The sequence below is a fragment of the Filicampus tigris genome, chromosome 15 (assembly GCF_054856515.1).
Source record: "Filicampus tigris isolate MCC_2025a chromosome 15, RoL_Ftig_1.0, whole genome shotgun sequence".
NCBI lineage: Eukaryota > Metazoa > Chordata > Actinopteri > Syngnathiformes > Syngnathidae > Filicampus > Filicampus tigris.
In genome coordinates this window covers 17,294,615-17,315,666 of record NC_141231.1, presented here as the reverse complement: position 1 = coordinate 17,315,666, position 21,052 = coordinate 17,294,615, and the positions used below count along the sequence as shown (strand labels likewise).

The 21,052-nt window shown below is 41.4% G+C and overlaps 1 protein-coding gene and 1 long non-coding RNA gene across 2 annotated transcripts; one reads left to right on the top strand and one right to left on the bottom strand.

Moving 5' to 3' along the window:
- The first annotated feature begins 7,070 nt into the window (after positions 1-7,070).
- LOC147135796 (uncharacterized) lies at positions 7,071-12,008 on the top strand. Its single transcript, XR_015089916.1, has 2 exons — positions 7,071-7,581; positions 11,625-12,008. It is a non-coding gene; the product is annotated as an uncharacterized LOC147135796 (long non-coding RNA).
- On the bottom strand, positions 9,436-21,002 carry pigo (phosphatidylinositol glycan anchor biosynthesis, class O). Its single transcript, XM_086054256.1, has 11 exons — positions 20,833-21,002; positions 20,243-20,721; positions 19,161-19,304; positions 18,930-19,053; positions 18,156-18,315; positions 16,160-16,342; positions 14,482-16,072; positions 14,145-14,348; positions 13,434-13,618; positions 12,648-12,718; positions 9,436-11,790 (listed from the first exon to the last, which is right to left on the bottom strand). Exons 2-11 carry the CDS (start codon positions 20,718-20,720, stop codon positions 11,661-11,663), a joined length of 3,270 nt encoding a protein of 1,089 aa, XP_085910382.1. The 5' UTR covers position 20,721; positions 20,833-21,002; the 3' UTR covers positions 9,436-11,660.
- Positions 21,003-21,052: the final 50 nt, after the last annotated feature.

Below are 21,052 nucleotides of genomic sequence, written 5' to 3'. Positions count from 1 at the left end.
CTGAAATAGATAACAAATGTTGATTTAACCATTTTTTTTAAATATGACAAAACATGTACACTGAATCAGATAGTGTATAGTCTCATCTAGTTTTTCCTTTTCTTAAGACAATCACATGCTTAGTTATTTTACACCGGGACTGTCCCGTATGAATTATAGCAAGGCAAACTGCTACACTCTAGTAAGACAATGTTTGTTGGAAACTTAGGATGGATATATTTTCGACATTTTGCATGCGCAAAAGCTCTACCGCAATACACATAAAAACAATGATAAGCTCTCCGGCAACATGCTAAACAAACATGGTGAACGTGCTGTATTAAACACTCTGGTTGGCCCCCAAAATATTTGATATTTCAAACTAGGTTGGAGGTTAGAATCCCTCATCATAGAAGTACAGACTTTGAGTTTTTAATCATGAGCACTACTACTAACAGTTCTCTGTTATGCTTTGTTCACAGCTAGCTTGAATGCTAGCATACTGAATCAGTCTGATGAATAAACTGATTCATATATAAAACTGAAATTGCAGCTTCCAGTTGGATCTCCCTTTCAAATTTCAAGGCCATAAATTGTATTAAAAACAAAAACTGCACATGTTTTAGCTGGCTGTGTCTCTTTCATTTTTTTCTGTTTATGTATGGCTAACTAAGTTTCAACGGAAAAGCAAGCACCCTTTTTGGAACCATTTTTGGAAAAACAGTCTGTCATTATTTTTGAAAGGCCTACATATGCTGCATTAGATAAATAAATACCGGTAAATAAATAAACAAAATTTTGGCTTCAGGTAAGGTTTCATGATTTCATTTATTGATTTGGACAGTGACAAATTTGGTGACTCAAGTTCAAAAATTCATTGCATTCACAAGTCTCAAACCTGCTGTTTAAACTACTTAATACTTGTGTACAATAAATTATTGTTAGCTTTATAAAGTGAATCTGTGCCCTTCATGACACCTCTAAATGACCCAGCTGTGGAACGGCTTATGTGACACATTCTCAAGTCCCAGTGCAATATGATGTGGTAATTGGATTTCTTTCTCGAAATCCGATGGACCGTCGACAAAAGCTTACAGTGAGTATATCTTATCTACCTGCCCATCGCTGCTTTGCTGAGTGACAAAGCCGAGGTGCAGACCATTCACTAATCAGCAAAGCCGCGCTTTCCACAGTATTGCCGCGGCACTTTGTCACAGTGCGGCTCTCAGTCAGCTGGCGCCGTGTTTGTCAGATGTCATCAGCCAAAGTGATCAAGCCGCTGCTTTAAACCAAAGATTTAGTGAAAAACCTCACCATTTCTCATCAACTTGGCTGCTCTGACAGACTAAGCGCTTTGGAGATAAAGTAATTGCCTGATCATGTGTCACAGTTACATTTTGATCCGATGATGATCGGTTCTTCCATCCAGCGTGACTCATCGTTCCCTCGGCAATGCACACACCCGTTTTTTGTTGGTTAGGACTGGTATACCGTCAACCGTTTGTAACGTTTCAAGACGGCGTTCTGACAGCAATAATAACACCCTATATGTCATTCTTTCACTCCAAACTGTGTTTTTTTTTTTTTTTTTTTTTATAGGAGAGTGGTAACAGTGTTCAAAGCGAAGCTTCCTGAGAACCGTCCGTGTTCTGACCACATTTGCACAGGCGTCTACTGAATCATGCGCTTGCTTGTCTTTGAAGGGTCATGGGGGATTCTGAACGTGCATAAAACAGTGTAGGCATGATTATACCTTCCAAACAGGAAGCAAAGACCTGCAGAGATCAGAAGGTGCTGTGAAGCACACTTGTGGTGTGCACCTGCAAAAATATATACAGTACTCAGCAGGTATTTTTCTCTTGTTTTTTTTCCCACTGTGCAAAGATACTAATTTGAAGGTTTATGTCGATATCAGACGAGTCAAATAAATTGTTAGAAAGCTGGGCATTCCGCCTATGTGACGGTCCGGTCCGTCTATCCGCCGATGATGGACGCCCATTTTGTAGGCGATTGACGGGAAACTGAAAAGAAATAGTCGAACTAAGCATAGTCGGAAGCAGATTTTTTCCGTCTATGTAATCGTCTATTTTTGTGGTGAGGCTTCAATGTCCGCGACGAGGCTTCCGTTTCCCGTTGGCCGCGGGGCCGAGGTCCTCAAAGGTCCATAAAGGTCCTAAAAGGAGACCATTAATATAAACTTGCCCAAACATTCCTTCATGCTTCTTCTCACAGCGTGTAAGCAACATCAGAGCCGTTTACTTCCAACTCGGACAAAATACGCTCAAACTTTTCCGTGTCCGCTTTCTCGTTTATTGGGAGGACCATTCGCTTCCACACCTGACATCCGCATCCTGTATCGAAAGTACAAGTTAATTTCTGCGCACTCAGGAAGACGGTAATGAAAGGAAAAGCCATTAGCTGCGAATATCATAACCACCCGGCCTTATTACCAGCAGTCACCCAGAGATTACAAGTAATTTGACGTAATGTTTGCAGTATGAACGGCGGTCCATATTTCCATGGCAATGGCCCAACGCAGTGTATTAGCGCAATTTAATATTTGATAGGACCCCTTCCTGTAATGGAAACGCGTGTTTGACATAATCTTGAGGGGGGGGGGGGGGGGGGGGGAGGATCCCGGCTGACAGGTTGCGGTCAGCAGCCTGAAAATTGGCTTGAAGAAAACTTTTCCAAAGTAGATCCTTTTAAAGTGCAACATTTCATTTCGACGTCCATAACTTTTCAAATTGTCATCGTGTAATGCTGTGTGACAGGGTCAGTATGCATGATGCCCTGGCCCAAGACGAAAAAAATGAATGTGATATGCCCCAGCCTCCACAAAAGTCTGACTTACAGTATAGACACTTCCCTGACAAATGTAACGATATGATTGATGTTCGTCATCTGCTCAACCAGAGCACACGATGCACCAACTTACCGAAACAATTGTGCTAGTACATGAGATCTAACGCAAAAGCTATATTTGAAAAAATATATATATATATATATATATATATATATATATATATATATATATATATATATATATATATATATATAACTGTAAAGAATGCCCAAAAGCTTTTTTGGGAGTGAAATTTGTCCTGGCAGTTGCATTTTGAGGTATTTCAGTATCCAAGGTTCCGTGTCAAGGAAGCAACATTTAAAACAACTAGGGCCCATATGACTTCCCCTCATGTCCCAGTTCATGGAAAATATCATCTAAAAATTACAAGTTGACAACGGAGTGTGCTCTATTGTATAAGAACTGCTTTTCTCAGAACATGCAATTTTTATGGTAAGTGTCCGGATAAAACGAAATCTCAATTGTGATTGATGAATAAGATTTGAATTTAATATAAATTCGGCACACAAAAAATGGAAAGTGGCCAAGCATAAAGCCTCTTCAGAACCCGTCAACTTTTTGAAGCTGAAAAAGATGATCATAAAAGTGCTAATTCCAAACAATAGACCTTACATGTCTCAAGCTCGACCCATAACGCAATGGAATTGGCGAGTCATATTTGTGAAAGATAATAAATGCTGCAATGGAAGGAGGCAAAACAAGCACAGCAATAACCTTAATCCTTTATTAGTCCCACTGAGGGGAAATGAACTCGGATAGCCGTTTTGTATATAAATCAGATAATGCTTTTCGACAAGCCATGCAAAATAGTCGAACAGCACATTGTGACAATTTTTTTTTTCTCAATGTTTTCCCATCTGTGAGGCGAGGTCAGCTCTTGTCGACATTTCGCCAAAGAAAAGAATTATGATTCTATGATATGGTTTTTGTTGATTTTAGTTTTGTCAGGTTTTCCCAATGTCGCTTTTTTCACGTTATGTCGACTCGTTAGGTTTTCACTTCCACCTGTTCGCATTAGCCCCTGCCCAGGTGTGCCTTGTTGTCTCGTCAGTTCACGTGTATTTAGTTCCTGGTTTCCTTCCATCTTTCAAGGGTCAGTCTTCATGTTCATCACACTGTGTTTTGCCTCCTGTAGTTTTTTGTTTAGTTCTTGAGCTTTTGAGTTACTTTGAGCTTTTTTGGGGGGGATTAATTTAGTATTTTGATGATTCTGTGTGCTGTGGTGTGTTAAACAGTAAAACACCGCAATATAGGCTACTACAACTGTGTGGGCATTCATCAAATAATCTCAAACAAGAATTTGATATGAGTCTTTATTTTTATTTCAGCCAGTTCAAATGAGAATTCACTTTGACTTCATTCTTGAGCTGTGCACTTTAATTGCGGGTAATTTGAGGTCACCAGGAAAAGCATTTTGGGGGGGTATAAAATGCATTAAAACAGTGCAGTGGAATTTCTGCGGTTAAACAGTCGATGCCATTAAGCTTAGACTTCCAATTTGTTAAGATTTTGAAGAAATAAAAACCTTGAACCATATACAAGTGCCAAAAAAAAAAGATGGATGGCTTTTAATCAACGGCTGAGTAATACGACATCAGGCTCATTTGAGGCAATAGAAATACAAAAGTGAATGACATAACCCACGTAATAAAAGGGAGCGACACAGGTTCAACACAAAAAGAGGAAAAATGGTAGAATCAAATATATAAAGATTGTGTTCTTTATTTAAATTGTACTTTGATATACTGTAATGCTGCGTCATATCAAACGTTAAGACGTGTATAGGCAGCTCATGCTAAAGGTGTGGTTTCATCGAGCAGTGCAGTTTTCACTGGTTCACTAAAGATGTATTCATCGGAATGTTTTCACAATCATTGTGGTTGTCGGCGCGCTGTAAATAAAATGACAAATGTTAGCCACTAAACAAGAGGAGGTCAGATTAAAATAATAATACAAATAAATGATTAGAAATGTCAGGCCTCACTATGGTGAAAATAAGCCTAACGTTGACAGTTTCATCTTTAATCAACCAGGAAAGTGGGTGTCTAAAACAACAATGTGATGCCGTTTGAGCAAGAAAGACATACTTGGCTTGCATGCATAATTAATTAAGTCGCCGGTGGACGAAAGAGGAATACGGTCCACTGTTGCGCAGAACAAGAGGTGGAAAAAACATATCGCTTTAGCCAGCCCGGGCTCTAATGTGAAAGGAAATGGGCCGCCACTTATCGCAAATGCACCGTTATGGATGTCTTGTTTTGTCGGGCGAAGACACTCTGACACGTGAGCGGACGTCAAAAGGATCAGCGGGCCGGTTTATAAATAGGACGGCGCGTTTGCAAGAGGAAGGTTTGCTGTAATTATGAATGGCTTGGCCACATCGTCTGTATACGGTATGTAGATACCCTTGAACTAGATCTGTTTTTCTGGCCCTCATCGTTCTGCCTTTGTCTAATCAGTGAGCAGTTCTGTTGGAGGCAGCAAAGCAATATGGAAAACAATTACACTCTATTCATTTGGTGGTAAACAAAGTAATTGAAGCCAATTTAGTCTTATGGTTTTAGGATTTCTTCCTGGAAAAAGTCCATTTTCTTCCGCTTTTCTGGGGCCGGATTGCGGGGGCAGCAGCTTTAGCAGGGAAGCCCACACTTCCCTCTCCTCAGCCCCTTTGTCTAGCTCTTTCCCCTCCCCGGCCAATTCTTCCAGCTCTTTCCTCTCCCCGGCCACTTCGTCCTGCTCATCCCTCTCCCCGGCCACCTCTTCCAGCTCTTTCCTCTCCCCGGCCACTTCATCCAACTCTTTCCTCCCTAGCCACTTCGCCCAGCTCTTCCTTCTCCCCAGTCACTTCGCCCACCTCTTCCTTTTCCCCAGCCACTTCATCCAGCTCTTCCCCCTCTTTTTTGAGTGAAAAATGGCCCATCTGGGCCACCTTTACTAACCACAAAGATATATTTTAACTAAAGCTTCAAAATACAGTTGCATCAATATTTGTTTTGCAAGAAATGAAAGTGAAATGCTACGTTCCTTCACCGACCTCTCTTGGCTCTTGTAAAGCTCACTAACTGTATTGATCGCCATTCCATCTGCAAGCGCAAGTAGCAGAGGTGAGAGAACCCCCAGCATATTGTTTTGCACTCTCATCCTCCCGCGTTGTCTGTTAGCAGCAAACAGCTCCAGCAGCAGCAACAACAACATAAATGTGATGGACTGCTTTCGGCCATGTTGTCTCCATCCAAAATGAAAGTTTACATGTCTCTCGAGTGCGACAGTTGTGAGGCAAACATCAGGAGTAGTGTCGTAGCTCAAGTGCACATAATGAAAGTCAAAGTAGTCGGCAAGAAATGATGGTGTACGATTTTTTAAAAACATTTTGAGCAAAGCCTGACGTTTACTGACAAAACCGCGAGATAAAGCAGGAATGATTTGTCCACTATTAGAGGTGACCGAAGAAGAAGGCTTTGGTCATTCCATATTTCGTGAGACTTTCATTCTCAAACCGTTTACACCAATACCACCTGAAAAAAAAAAAAAAAAAAGAGTGCTCCAAGTACCACTATTATGACCAACATACACAATACAGTAGCATTGTAAGTCTAAGTGTTCATGAAAATAAAACTATTGCAAGTCACTTACCTGTGCTGACTTTGGGTGCAAGATAAAGTACACCCTGGCCGCGACTCGTTACCATTCAATCACAGGTCACACATACAGGCAGATAACCACTCACTTGCATTTGCACCGTCACTGAGTGGAGGAACTGAAGCCATGTTGCCAGCATGCAAGTCAGGAAAATGAACCAAAACACCATCTGTGTCTTTACTCTGTGTAATCAGTGCTAGAAATTCAAAGAAAGACATGAAGGTGTATGGATACACACAACAGTCAAGTTTAGCCAGCTCAAACTCAAGTCATATTTCCGCACTGAAATAAATAGAAATCCCATTAATACTTGCAAGTTCCCTAAAAAACACCAGCAAAAATTGTCACATGTATTTTTTAATAAGGAAAAAAAAAGCACTCTGCAATATTGCACTTTGTACAAATAATAATTCAATAGAATGTAAACAATTCATCAGCTTGTGCGTCACAATACTTCAATAGGCATTGTGCTTCTCGTTCTGGTGTGCGCGCATTGGCCACAAGAGGGCAGTATAGTATATACAGACACACTACTCAAAATGGAGTTTAGTGACGTTTTATCAACTTCACCAATGAAAAAAAAATTAAACTGCAAGTTCGAGATGCAATAATCAAACTACAGCCCTATAGTTATAGTAATAATTGAACCAATCATTCAATTGTTATTTAAAAATACAGCTGGACAACACGATGGATGAAATGTTTTTCCACAGTGAAAGGACCAACATTATTTCACCCCCCTCAGCTAATGTTCACAGATGAACCTTTTTCAAACGGGAGCTCCTCGAGGAAAGTGATTCCAAAATACAGTTTTAGAAAGCCTTACAATCTCTTAGGGACAATTACAATGGTTCAGGAAGCCCTGGCTGCGTGATACATTAGTGAGCGGAGGTTGAAGATGGCCGTTTGGAGGGTGGGAGGAAGCCGAAGAACCCACCAGATTGCACAATGATCCATTAGCTTAATGTGTGCTTCTTCCATGCCGTGGCAAATCCCCAGCAATGCCCTGATGACTGCTCTGCCTCGCGCGCTTCCACTTTCACCTCTTCTCTGTGTTTGGAGTGGTAGAGCAGAGGCGATCGCCCAGTATTCTGCAGGTGAGCTTGACATAATGGGAGTATGGGACGCATTACTTGATCACATTATCGATGGCTCACAGTCCACAAAAGATGCAATCCTAACAACTTTGTCACTGCGGCAAGAAGGCAAACACGACTGAATCGTTTGAGGTTCAAGTGTGTCCTTATCCACTCACACTCATTCTTACAACAGTTGTGACCGTGCAGGGGACATCTGGTGCATCTAAAGCAGCATATGCCTCACAGCTGTCAGTGGCGCTGAGAGTTCCACAACTTGCTCCTATATGCTGTAAATATGTAAACATGGTGAGGCACGAGGGATAGAATTCACACAGTATATATATTTTTTTCCATAATCGAGCAGCCCTACAATAATCTCTAATAACCAAAACAGCATTCAAAATAATCATGTATAATGTCCTATCAATCATTCTCGTCGATCATTTATAGTTTAGTACAAAACTTGAAAATGTTTGAATGTAAGAAATATGAAGACAAATACATTTCTTTCAAACGCTATAATTATGTAAGTATCTTTTGGACCAAAAAAAATTGATAAAATTAGTTATTCATATTTTTTTATTTATTTTTTTAAAAAGGAGCAAATGTGTGTTGGATATAAATGTACATTATTATATTAATGATCGTTTTTTTTTAACACATATACAAATAATCGTAATTTTAATCGAATTTCGAATTAATTGCAAAGCCCTATCCCGAAAAACTCCTGATCAATGAAAACGTATTTGTCTTGGTGTCTAAAACGGCAGATGTTTGATTATCTCCCTGCTGATTGTCTTGAGCACGTATGTTTACAAATGAAACTAGCAGTTTGCACGGTGTACATTACAGTATGTGATGCTCCGTTTAAAATCAGTTTCATTGATTCAATCAAATCGTGATTTCAATTATTACACAGATAATCGTGATAAATATATTTTTTCATAATCGAGCAGCCATAATCACACTTTAAAAGATAAAACCAACAGCATGCTTTGCAGAAACCGTGATCGACTGAATGTAACTAATAAACTTACTTGGTTGCTTTTAGAATTAAATAATCAGTAACTCAGTTACCTGTTACCAGGTGCCTGCCAGAATCTTTATCCCCTATTAACTTTGCCTAGGAAATCCCTCTTTCCAAGGTAAAGTTATTAGTATCCCCCCTCCAATCAGTTTTCATTTAGAAAAGTTTTGTTGAATTAATAGTTCCTTGAAGTTGACAATTTTTTGTGATTTAATATCGGCGATCAGATTTTTAAAAAAGCCTGATGCCGATATTCGTCAAAACACTGAATACCGAAGCCGATAATCGGCCCGGCCAATAATCGGTCCATCCCTAGTGCATAATAGTAAACTCATTACATGATGTGGACATAACGCCGATAATCATTTGTGTTTTTGTTGCCGCCTTAGCCATGTTGAAGAGGCATCTGGAGTGTACATGTGTGAAGTGTACTCTTCGGAATTATGGGAGATGCCAAGCAGAAAAGTGTTCCCTGAGAAGCTGAAGGAACAGCTGGCGCTGATTAAAAGGATCACTCTCCAAATAAACCGGAGGTGTCCAAAGATTTCTGGATGAGCAAATCACCGTATTTGACATTTTAGACCATAAATTAAATGGAAGTGAACAGATGCTTCACTAATGTGTATAAGTGAGACATTATGGACATTGGACAATGTGGAAGTCCCCTGTGAACAATGAATGAATCACATTGACTGATGGGTAGTAAAATCTTCCATCATCTCTGATCAATAAACATCTTTTTTTTTTTTTTTTTAAAGCACCTTTCAAATATAAATAGTGAGCGGTACTTAAAAGTTGACATTCAGTATGTGTCAACTTAGAATGAAAAACTATTTGCACCAACAAGACATGTAAAAGGTTTATTCGTTTTCATATTAGTTCTTCACATATTATGCATTTTACCCAAAGCATAAAGCAAGTAAGCCAACAACAAGCAAGATGATGAGATCGTTATTTGGGGCGACATCATCACAGCAGGCGCTTGAAAGAACAGAACATTCCTGTATAGAAAACATGGCTTGAGGAATGAAGTGTTGGTTCAACCTGAGCTCCACATGAATTGTATATTGTGCATTAGCTTCATGAACCTTTAGCAGCACATAACACACAGTACCCCGACACTGGCTCAAGACGCCCTTTAAAAAAATAAATACAAATACTTATAATAAAGCTTGCGGATTCAATCACCCTTAATGAGATCATTAGAAAAAAAGACATTCATTGAAGACGTATTTAATTTGAATTTTATGAAGTTCGTGTGTGATTAGTAAAAATGAGTGCCGTCAAGCGATTACATTTTTTTAATGAATTAATCGCAAAATTTCCATAATTAATCGCGATTAATCGTATTTTTTTTAGGAAGCGTAGAACAGATATTTACTCGAGTAAAACCTTGGAATGAATATCCAAAAAAATTATAAGTATATTTTGATTCAAAGACTAATTATTCTAATAGCTTTTTCTGATCCTTGAATGCGATTATTTTCCTGGCAAATACAAATGTTGAACGTAGATACGCCAAAGACGAACAACTAATATGGTATTTGAATTTGGCTTTGCAAAGTGCCCAAATTATTTGGGCTTTCTCCAATGAGCCATCGAGCAACTTTTTAAAGTAAAGCTACGTCAAAGAACGTCTTTGCGACACTGACTCTCCTCTAAGTTTGGCTACAAAGTGAGCAGAGGTCAGCTGCTACAGGAAGTAAATAAAACTCAGTTAACTGAGTTAATTTAAATTAATCTCTCTAGTTCACGCTGTAACTTAAAGATATGAAATTAAGAATAGAATAGTTGCAAATCAACAGCCCTATGAAACAAAACATGTCAGATTAATGAACCATGTTTCTGAAGGATCAGTTCTTTCCCATGTCCACATCGTTGAATATGAGGGCTTGCACTCAGTAAGCTCTTGAGATCCAAATAAAAAATTGGCAGTGACCTGACACTTGTTGTATCTTGAAAGGAACAAAAAAAACATGGGAGTGTTGTTTGTGATGCCCACAAAAGGAGCCTGCCTGTTTTCTTGGCACTCCAAACACACTCGTGGCTCAAAAGGGACACATTCCACGTGCGTAGTAATGGCTCAATCATTTTACATCACCCAGAAAGGTGTGCAAACCATCATGTCACTTCTAGCAGGAATATTCATCCGAAAATGCAACTTCGAGTTGCCAACTCATATTTGTGTCAATCTGTTAGGAAGTGCTCATACAGTATTTCACCGCTGAAGCAGCGGTGACAGGCATGGATTAATAGAGATAGACCGATATGTTGTTTTCCAGGGCCGATACCGATTGTTAGTAGTCAAGGAGGACGATAACCACTATTTGCAGTCGATATTAATTGTCTGAAAAAAAAAAAAAGAAAATATTGGCATCAAAATAAAAAATAAAAAAATTAAACTCTTAACTTTGGTGAAACGTCTTTAAGCATATGTTTATTGAATAATTTTTCACATTTGCATAATGCAGATTTAAAAAAAAATATTATTACTGTACATTTTTGACAATATGCATGTTTGTTATAAAATTCAAACAAAAAGTTCAGGGAGCACCCAGGATCATCCGCATGTCTTAAAAAGCTAAATAGAAACTTAAATAGTTTTCGACAGTAAATGGCGTCCTCCAAAATTTCAAAATGACAGAAAAGTTCAACTTTCACATATCTTTGTTTTGATTTCAACACAGTGTTAAATTGATTTATTATCGGCCATGAGATTTGTAAAAAAAAGGCACCAATAATCGGTCGGGCCAAATATCGGCGCCGATTATCGGTCTATCCCTAGTACAAGCTGTTACTTGTCTGATTACTGCACAATGAAGCACATTATTACTTGGAGAGAAAAAAAAAATCAGTCAGAAAGTGCAACTTTCCTTCAGTCTTATTAAATGCTGATTTAAACAAACAAAAAAAAAAGGCAGACTCAACATCTTAGCCTGCTATTGCAGCTTTCGATCTGTGTGTGGTTGCGCCTTCACACTGGCTATGAAGTGTCATCAAAACTGAACCACCTTATTCATTCCTTTTATGGCAGTGTGGCTGCACTGGAAAAGCAGCGGTGCGGCTTTCGCTACCTGGACACATCGGGGATGAGTCTCTTGAACCAACGTCCAACAGCCACGTCGACTCTCACTACTAATGAGACTCCGAGCAGCAAACACACGCAGCTCACCATGAACCCCGAGGCTTCAAACATAAACCTGAAAGGAAAAAGATGACATGAGTGCCTTTGGGGAAACAGCACTTACTTCCCATCAGAGATAGACCGATTTTTTTCAGGGCTGATACTGGTTATTTGTAGTCAAGGAGGCCAATAACCGATATTTGGAGCCGATATTCATTTTCAGCAAAAAGGAAACTCTTGCCGTCAAAATCTAAAAAAAAAAAAAATTAAAACTCTTAACTTTGTTGAAATGTCTTTAAGCATATGTTTATTGAACATTTTTTCAGATTTGCATAATGTTGATTTTTTTTTAATCGATTATAATTAATGTTTGCCAATATACATCTTTGTTGTAAAATTATACAAAAAGGGAGCATCAGCATGTCTTCAAAAATTCCATGAAAACTTAAACAATAGCTCCATATATATAGTTTTCTACTGTGAACAAATGACAGAAACGTCAACATTTGACTTATCTTTGTTTTGATTCCACACACAAAACAAAAAAAGTGCAGAGCGTTCCCAGGGTCAGTAGAATCGCTTATACAGTTTTTTGAATAATACTTTGAAGTTAACAGTTTTTTTTTTTTGTGATTTAATATCGGCCATCGGATTTTTTTTTTTTTTTTAAAAAGGCTGATGCCGATATTCAACAACAGTGAATATCGCAGCCGATAATCGGTCTATCCCTAGTTCTCATTTTTTCAATTGACATATCTGTAACTACCAGCAGTATCTATTACAGTGGTCCATTACTGCAAGGTGAATCTACATGCTCTAATGTGCGCAGTGGAAACCTGTATAAGTGCCAGGAATTTTCACTGAATCCATATCCAGAAAAGCCTTTCAAACCAGTCAGTCTGCGTGAGCGGGAAATCGTAGTCAGGCACTTACTTGGGTGCGAAAACACACCACACCATTAGGTGTCTCCTGAGGATAGCAGCTGCACACACTGAAGCGAAGACCTGAGAAGCAATACAATACAATTTAGGCAAACACACACTAACACAAACAAAGTGCAACAGAGCGCACACATCTGCCAAGGCCCAACAATTTGGATTTCAAGATAAAACGGGATGAACGTTTCGGATCATGTTGATTATGAACAAAATGATCGGTCGGTATAAGCCCGATATTGCGCGTAAGCACATCAATTAGCTACATAATACAATGAAACACATTTAAATGTTAATACATCAAAATAAAAATATCAGCAACCCTGTGTACTATGACAACTGTAATATTTAATAATTGCTAATGGTGCTAATTTAATTATTTAGAGTCTTTGTAATGAAGACGTTTGAGAGATAGACCGATATGTTTTTTTCAGGGCCGATATTAGTACCGATATTTGGAGCCGATATTAATTTTTTAAGCAAAAAGGAAAATATTTGTTTCAAAAAAATAAATAAATAAAACTCTTAACTTTGTTGAAACGTCTTTAACAATATATTTTTCGGTTTTACATAATATTGATTTTTTTAAATTATTATTATTATAAATGTTTGCCAATAAACATCTATGTTGTAAAATTCTAACAAAAAGGGCGCTCCTGCATGGTCATCTGCAAGTCTTCAAAAGTTAAATGAAAACTTAAGCATATAGTAATTTAATGACAAAATTGGACGCCTGAATTTTGTCATTAACATTGATTCCTTCCGATGTCGTTTATCGTGGTACCTGCACTCCTAGAATAAAGAGGTAGCGCGCCGAGAGTTGCAGGAGAGCCAAGCTGAAGAGTTGAGGCTTCTCCCGCAGTCTCATCTCCATCACAGCGTCGTCTCCTCCTTCGCCGCTGGCTTTTCCTGCCCTGCTTCCGCGGGCCTCGCGTACCAGGGGCCAAAACAGCAGTAAGGGACATCCCACTGGGGACAACAAAGCAACAAGTGGCGGGATAACAACATTAGACTGTTTCAATGCTCATTTTCTGCTGGTAAAAAAACAAACACCAAAACGTGAACTCCAAATTGTTTAATGCTCACATTATGTTCTGGAGCAGTCATTTTATGATTAGGAACCACAAAGCAAGATAAAAAAAAAAAAACAGTATCAACAATCCTTTTTGCCTCTGTCATAAAATGAATAAGGTCTGGCCTGCAGTCCCGTTGACAATCGTATGAAATACACTCTAAATGCAATTTCACATTTATACACAAGAGGGCAGCAGCACACTGGTGACAGTGAATTAAAAAGAAAAAAGGAAAGTTGACAGCGAGGGCTGACAATTGAAGGAAAGGTGGCAATAGGACTATTATATATATATATATATAATAACTGGGCCAGTTTGATATATATATATATATATATATATATATATATGTGAATCGTTACATCCCTACTGATCAATATTCAATGTTCAGCAAATTCAAGCAACATTTTTTTCAGATGTACCTGCAAAGAGGATGTGTGAAGCAAAAGTGTTGAGGGTGACCAAGGAGGCCGGCAGTAAGATGCCCGTGTGGCCGTCTGGGAATCCCACAAAGGCCGCCCCCCACTGAATGGAAGGGAAGGCGGGCAGGTGACCCGTAGCGTGGAAAAACTGCGTGGCTGCCAGGGACCACAGCACAACAGGAGTCCAGGGCACGTTGAAGCCACCTGAGAGCAAAACAGTGTCAAATTAGCCAAGGCTCGAAATTCAATGTCAATTCCGATTATTACACACCACGATTGCAAGCAGCTCTAGCGAAGGCAGACAAGAAGAAAATGAAAACAGTCCGTCTCAACTCACCAGAATGTGCTCCGTGCAGATCGGCGAGGGTTGTGGAAGAGGCATGGATGTGCAGCAGAGCCCCCATCTCCACCAGTAGCAGGACGAAAGACAGAGCCATGCCCTCCGGGTGCAACTGCAGCAGACCCAAACCCAGCAGCCCGCAGAAGAGAAGCAGCGGGGCAGAGTAGACCGTCCCCAGGCCGTAGGCCTCCACGGCGGGTCTGTTGCCCGCCGCGCCGCCCCCGCCGACCTCGCCGTCATCCAGTGAGCGCCGCATGCGCTGGTAGATTTGTGGGATGAGGTGGTGGAGCTCGGCTTGGGGGCTGATACCGATGCTGGCTCGGTAGCGCGGCGGCGGCGCGGCCGAATTCTTCGCCGCGCATGCGGGCCTGCTCTTTACGAACACGGTGAGTGGATCCAGCCAGATCAGGGCCAGCCCCAGTCCCAGGAGACAATAGGCAAGCCTGGGGATGACCAGCTGGGCCAGTTTGATGAGCTCGGCCAAATTCCTGAAGCCGTCCTCCGGTGAGGCGCTCACGGCCCAGTGGAGGCCCAGACACACGGAAAGCAGGGGCAGGATCCAGCGGGCCGTGAATACCGTCCCACACGAGGAGTTGAGGTTCCCGTAGTGGCGGAGACATTTTCTCAACAGGTACGTCCACGCGGCGAGGGCGGTAACCGAGAGGATGTAGAAAAGGTTCTTCAGTTGATTGTCTTTCACCTGAGCGAGGGAGGAAAGGAAGGGCGACGGCTGACAGGAGCGCTGCTCCTCCCGACAGCCGTGGAAAAAAAGGGAGAGGTAGAGACTCCCGACGAGGAGCGCCGAGAAAGCCAACAGAGCGTTGCTTTCTTTTCGCACCGCCGACGGGGGAGAGGCGGCCGACGCCAGCAGCGGCGCGGGCTTGGAGGGCTCGTGGCCGGCAGGCAGGAGGAGGCCGCCCCAATTGAGACGGAGGGGGACGCAGAGAGCCAGGGAGAGCGCCAAGAAGGTGACCACCTGACCCTCGGCGATCACGTAGCTGTTCGAGAGCATGGAGGCGAAGCGGAGGAGTGTGACGGCCAGAGGCGGAGAGAGAAGATCACGCGGGGTTATCCAGCCGGCGCTCTTTGCGGCGTTAGCGTCGTTCTTGACCGCGGCCTTGGAGCGACGGGCCCGGCACAGGAAGAAGAGCTCGGAGGCGAGGGCGCCGGCGGCGGCGCACCACGCTAAGCCCACGTGACCCCGCCAGAGCAGCTGGCCGGCGGCCGCGCCGAGTCCGGCGAGCGGCGCCAGTACCGCGGCCGCCTTCAGCCGGGGAGGATTCTCGCTGATAAGCGCAGATGACATTTCGGACAGGGTGAAAGACATCAGGCAGGCCAGCGCCAAGATGATGAAACCGAACGCCATTTCAAGCGGGTGGAAGCGCGCCCAGCTGGCTCGGCACACCTCTTGGACGGAGGTGAGGTAAGCCCGCAGCGCCGCCGACAGCTCGCGGGAGGATGAGCGGCCCTCTCTGACGAATGCGAGATACTCGGAGGAGAGCTTTTCAAACTGATCCTGAAGCAGAGCCAGGGTCTCGGATGGGATATCTTTGGCCAAGGCAGAGTATGCCACCAGGAAACGGCTCACCTTCACAAACAGAATGCTCACATTTTTATACTGAAATTCATACAAAAAAGATTTGGGGGGCTAAATTCACGACACTGCGCACCGAACCTGTTTTGCATTGATCCATAGCGCCTCAAGCTGGCTGAGACCTGCAACTGCACCTTGTGCGGGGTCAAGCGACGGGAACAAAGGCAAGAGAACCTGACCCACGCTGCTGTATGGGATAGGCACCCCAAGAAGCAGGGCCAGAGTGGGGACCAGGTCTATCTGGGGCACCACATCCGGTTCATCCTACAGGTCGGGATAGAATACAGTTACGACATGATCACTCGTTTATTTTCCTACACAAACGATTTGTATTACAAAACAGTATAAGAAGAATGGAGGGCTGCTGCGTGATTAATCAAAATTCAATTACGATGAGTAAAATAAACGGTTATTAATCTAATTTACATTTATATCCAACACTGTTTGTTTACACAAGGAAATTATACTTGAATTTATACATTTGCACCTTTTTTTTTTAATTCTATAAGAACTAATTTTATGTACTGTATTTTGTTTGGTCCAAAAGGAACTTACATAATCATAGCGTTTCAAAGAAATTGATTTGTCTTTATATTTTTTACGTTTAAACATTTTCATGTTTTGTACCAAAAAATAAATGATCGTTGGAATAATCGTGATTCATGTTTTTTTCCATAATCGAGCAGCCCTCTTTCAGGACATGATACATTGCTTTTTTTTAGTGCTGTTTTGGGTATTAGACATTATTGTAGGAACACAAGGAAATCATACTTGAATTTATACATTTGCTCTTTTTAAAAAATATATATATATAATAACTAATATTGTACATTTCGTTTGGTCCAAAAGGAACTTACATAATTATAGTGTTTCAAAGAAATGTATTTGTCTTTGAAAGTAAACGATTATATGAATAATGTTTTTTTACGATAATGCAAATTTTATAATCGCGGAGTGTAATAATCGTAATCGAATTTCGGTTAATTGCACAGCCCTATCCTGAAAAACTCCTGATCAATGGAAACGGATTTGTCTTGGTGTCTAAAACGGCAGATGTCTGATTATCTCCCTGCTGATTGTCTTGAGGACATAATCTGTTTACTAATGAAACTTAGCAGCTTTGCACGGCGTATATTACAGTATGTGATGCTCCATTTAAAAAGCAATTATGTAAATCAGTGCTGCAGTTTAACACTTTTGGTGGAAGGTGCACTTTATTAATCGCTGACAGTGTAAAGACCGCCTGCCAGCATCCATTCATGGACAGAGCATAAACTGTAATGTGCATTCTCAAAATGTTTCATTCCCTCCTAATAAATTAAATTCACCTGTTTTTTCACAGTTTTCTGGATATTTGAACGAATTAAACTTCGCTAACAGATTTTCAGTTGGATTCTCAGCTCTCAAATCCCCAAGTTATCCGCGGTTCAATACTTGAGGGGACTGCCGAGTAACTCGCAATATATGTTATCATTTTCATTTCCTCGATCATTTCATTTCCTCGATTGATGTCCGTTTGATTGTTTTATATTCAACCCACAAATGTTTTTTTCTCTCCCAATATTAACTGTTATTATGACTTCACTACTGCAGTGCCATAGGTTAGTGTTCGTGATAGACTACGGGTAGAAACTTCCACTTTTAACCATGTAAACATGATCTTTTTAGTTCAAAATGGCTGAACTTCATTTGAATCCGGCGTCACATTGTGGCCCAAAGTTATATATAGTCTTATTCATTATTGTGCCTTTTGCTACTGTAAATAGTAAATCCTTGAGGATAAGAGGTTTGGATAATGGATGGATGGATGTTGTAGCGGAAACTTATATTGTCCTACATTTGTTGTATTGTTGTGTAAAATGTCATATTTTTCTGTGGTTATCTTTTTCATTTAGCTTTAAAAATGTGTGAACTACGCTAGTTTTTTGTTTGTTTGTTGTCAGTGCTGATGATTTAAAACTCTTCTGCTTCTAAATAAGACAATATTGGAAAGACACCTTTCTCTCATAGCGTTTAGCTTGAAAACCCTCAGTGTCAATCAAATACAACAGATGTAAACAGTGATCCATTTCTACACCTGCGACGGGGCTCCGGAAAAGAGCGGGAAAGGACTGTAGAGGAAGAGAGTCGCATCAGTCTCCTTCTGACTTTCCCCCCCATGATCGCCAGTGTCTGTCATCCCATGATCTCCCATCACCACCAAGAGCGTGTCATTCTGTAAATGGTCGATCACAGACCTGCAGACAAAAAGGACCAGCACAGTAGGTATGATTTTTTGAAATGACAAATGGCAAAAACTCAAAGCTGTTAGACATGATGAAAGGGGAAGTCAACCCGAACATTTTTTCCCCAAAATATGTTCTATGCAGGCCCACTAGTCTAAACACGGTATTCTGGTTGATATTGCGTTTGTGGAATATGAGAAATTCATCAATTTTTAGCTAGCTCAGGTGGCGGCCATTTTGTCACTTCTGTCGAATGAAGATGACATCAAAGTTGTTCAGGGCTCAGTTTGGAAAAACAGGTGAGCCCAGAGCAACTTCGATGTCATCTTCAGTCGACAGAAGTGACAAAATGGCCGCCCCCTTAGCTAGCTTAAAGTGGGTGCATTTTGCGTCTTAAGCAACATTACGTAATCAGAATGCCGTATTTCAACTAGTGGGCCTGCATAGAACATATTCTGGAAAAAAATATATTTGGGTTGACTTCCGCTTTAATAATGTCTAATGACATTTAAAGTGAGAAACAAAATGGGGAAGAAAGTCACTTTTACAATAGCTTTTTTGGAAACGTCCAAATATGCATGTAATGCGTGTTGTTGTGACACAGACATGCGGCACCGTTGTCTGACCTGATGACTCCATCCATCTGGATGAGCTTGTCAGCCATCGCCGGGTGGTCGGGACCAAACCTGTGACCACAGTGGTCCACCCCGAGGAAATGAGCAACCAATACATCCCATTGGTCGCCCACCACTGTCAAAGGCAACAAAAACGACAGATGGGAAGATATACGAGCACGCGCACAGCAGGACTGACGACTACTTGCTACGAGCTGTTTGCGTTCATTAAACCAAACATACTCGTCGTGTAGAGATTCTGGAGGATGCCGTTGTCCACAGTGTGCAGGTCGTGCACGTTTAAAGAAGGGAAGGGCAGAGAATGGTAGAATTTCTTTGGGAAAAGACTCTCCCAAGTGTCGTCGCCCATGAACACCACTTGTTTGCCTGTGGAGGATGATGCAGGGAAACTGTCACATGCCAGAAGCTATGCAGTAATAAGTAGTAAGCCACGAACAGGATAAGCATATTATGATGGAACAACATTGAAACTTTTTTTTTTAAATGATTAAGAACCTAGCGGTAAATCTTTTTTTTTTTTTTTGCAGTCACAACTGAGACGCGGTGAGATCTATGTGCAGCTCCCAATAGGTCAGTACTGTCAATATCTGCAATCAGAAAACGAGCATAGTAAGGAATTAAGAGCCTTGTAACCATGGGAATAACCTTGTGAGTTTTCAAAGTTTGTTACTATTCCATCTTAGTGTTTTATTTACATACATAAATATATTATATATAAAAATATTCTTTTTAAGAAAACGGATAGAAAACAAGTGACGTCAGTTTTGGATTCCACACCCAAAAATGGTTTAAAAAACATCCGTCAGACCTAACTCAACAAAAATTGTGTTCCCCAGTGTTATTATTACACCAAACTACCAAATGAAAGAATAGACACTCGCTTTTCACCAAGGAAAAAAAACTTTGATTCTGCCCTTTTCCATTCTTTTCTAATCAGCAGTAGAAAAAGTTTGGGTGCACAAAATGCAGCCGTTTCTCCCAGTGGACTCTAACTGTGCTGATTTCATATCAAAAGTGGGGCATCAATGTCATTTATTGTCATAACTGTGTCCAAGAAATTTACAACGGAGTAGCATCAGATGTTCCCCCACTCATCCAAGCTGAAACAGTGTAATAGACGAGTATACATGCCAATGTCAGGGAATGAGACAATAATAACTTGTGCATAACAAATAGTAAAAACATGACAACACTGAAATAGTAACGTGCATGTAAATCTCAAAATAATTTCGTGTATGTTATGCTTCAACACCAACCCATGCTCCGAAAAAGATCTCATTATGCATGTTTACACAGCTACTCACCCACTTGAACAAACTGGTGGATGAGGTTGTCATCCGAGATGGCCCTGGATGCAAAGTTATTACCGATATCCACGAAGGTGGGCAAAGATCCAGTAGTCAATCCCTTGATCCTCTGCATAGTGGTCGTGGGTGGGTCAGCACGAAAGGGGTACAAGCGGCACTGAGCAGGCCTGGATGAGGTCGTCTGGTCAAACACACGCAGTTTGTTTTCAAAGTACCGGGGCGACGTGTTGTTGGGGTCAAAACGGGTAAAGTCGATTTTTAAGGCGTCGATGATGATTAGGACAGCTCTGCGGAAACGTGGGGTTACTCCACAAAAGTCTCTCGACTCCCCCCTTGGCTCGAGGACGTCTCCGCAGGTGCTGGTGCGGTTAACCTCCAGCCGAACCAGCAGGAATCCACCCACAAACATGTAAATCCCCACGAAATATACTGCACACACCCAGAGGAGCAAGGAAAGCACCCGGAGCCCTTTCATCCTGCAACAACAACAACAACAACATTTGAATGATCACAACGATGTTGGCCATTCATGTCACTCGGTTACTTTATCGTAGGGCTGAGATCGCCTCGTTGTTGAACACACTGACCTTGTGGAATTTATTGTGCCCCTCTCGTTGGACCAGGGGCGGACTTGACAGTCGCTGGGTTGGCCCAGGTGGCTTCAGGTGTTTCGGGTACACACACGACGGCGCACGCTCACCCACAACCTCATTAGGACTCCGGTTCGGACGGCCAGGACGATAGACGGGGTAGGAACGTCAAAGGGCATGGAATTTGTGGCGGAAGTTCTGGACGAACATATTTCCG

Bases quoted from the DNA above. Each gene is read 5' to 3' on its own strand.
- pigo (XM_086054256.1), bottom strand. From the start codon at position 20,720: ATGAAAGGGCTCCGGGTGCTTTCCTTGCTCCTCTGGGTGTGTGCAGTA. The intron at 18,316-18,929 runs GTCAGACAACGG...TTTTGTCTGCAG, and splicing joins CAGATGGATGGAGTCATCAG to GTCTGTGATCGACCATTTAC. The intron at 16,073-16,159 runs GTTCGGTGCGCA...CTGTTTGTGAAG, and splicing joins TATGGATCAATGCAAAACAG to GTGAGCCGTTTCCTGGTGGC.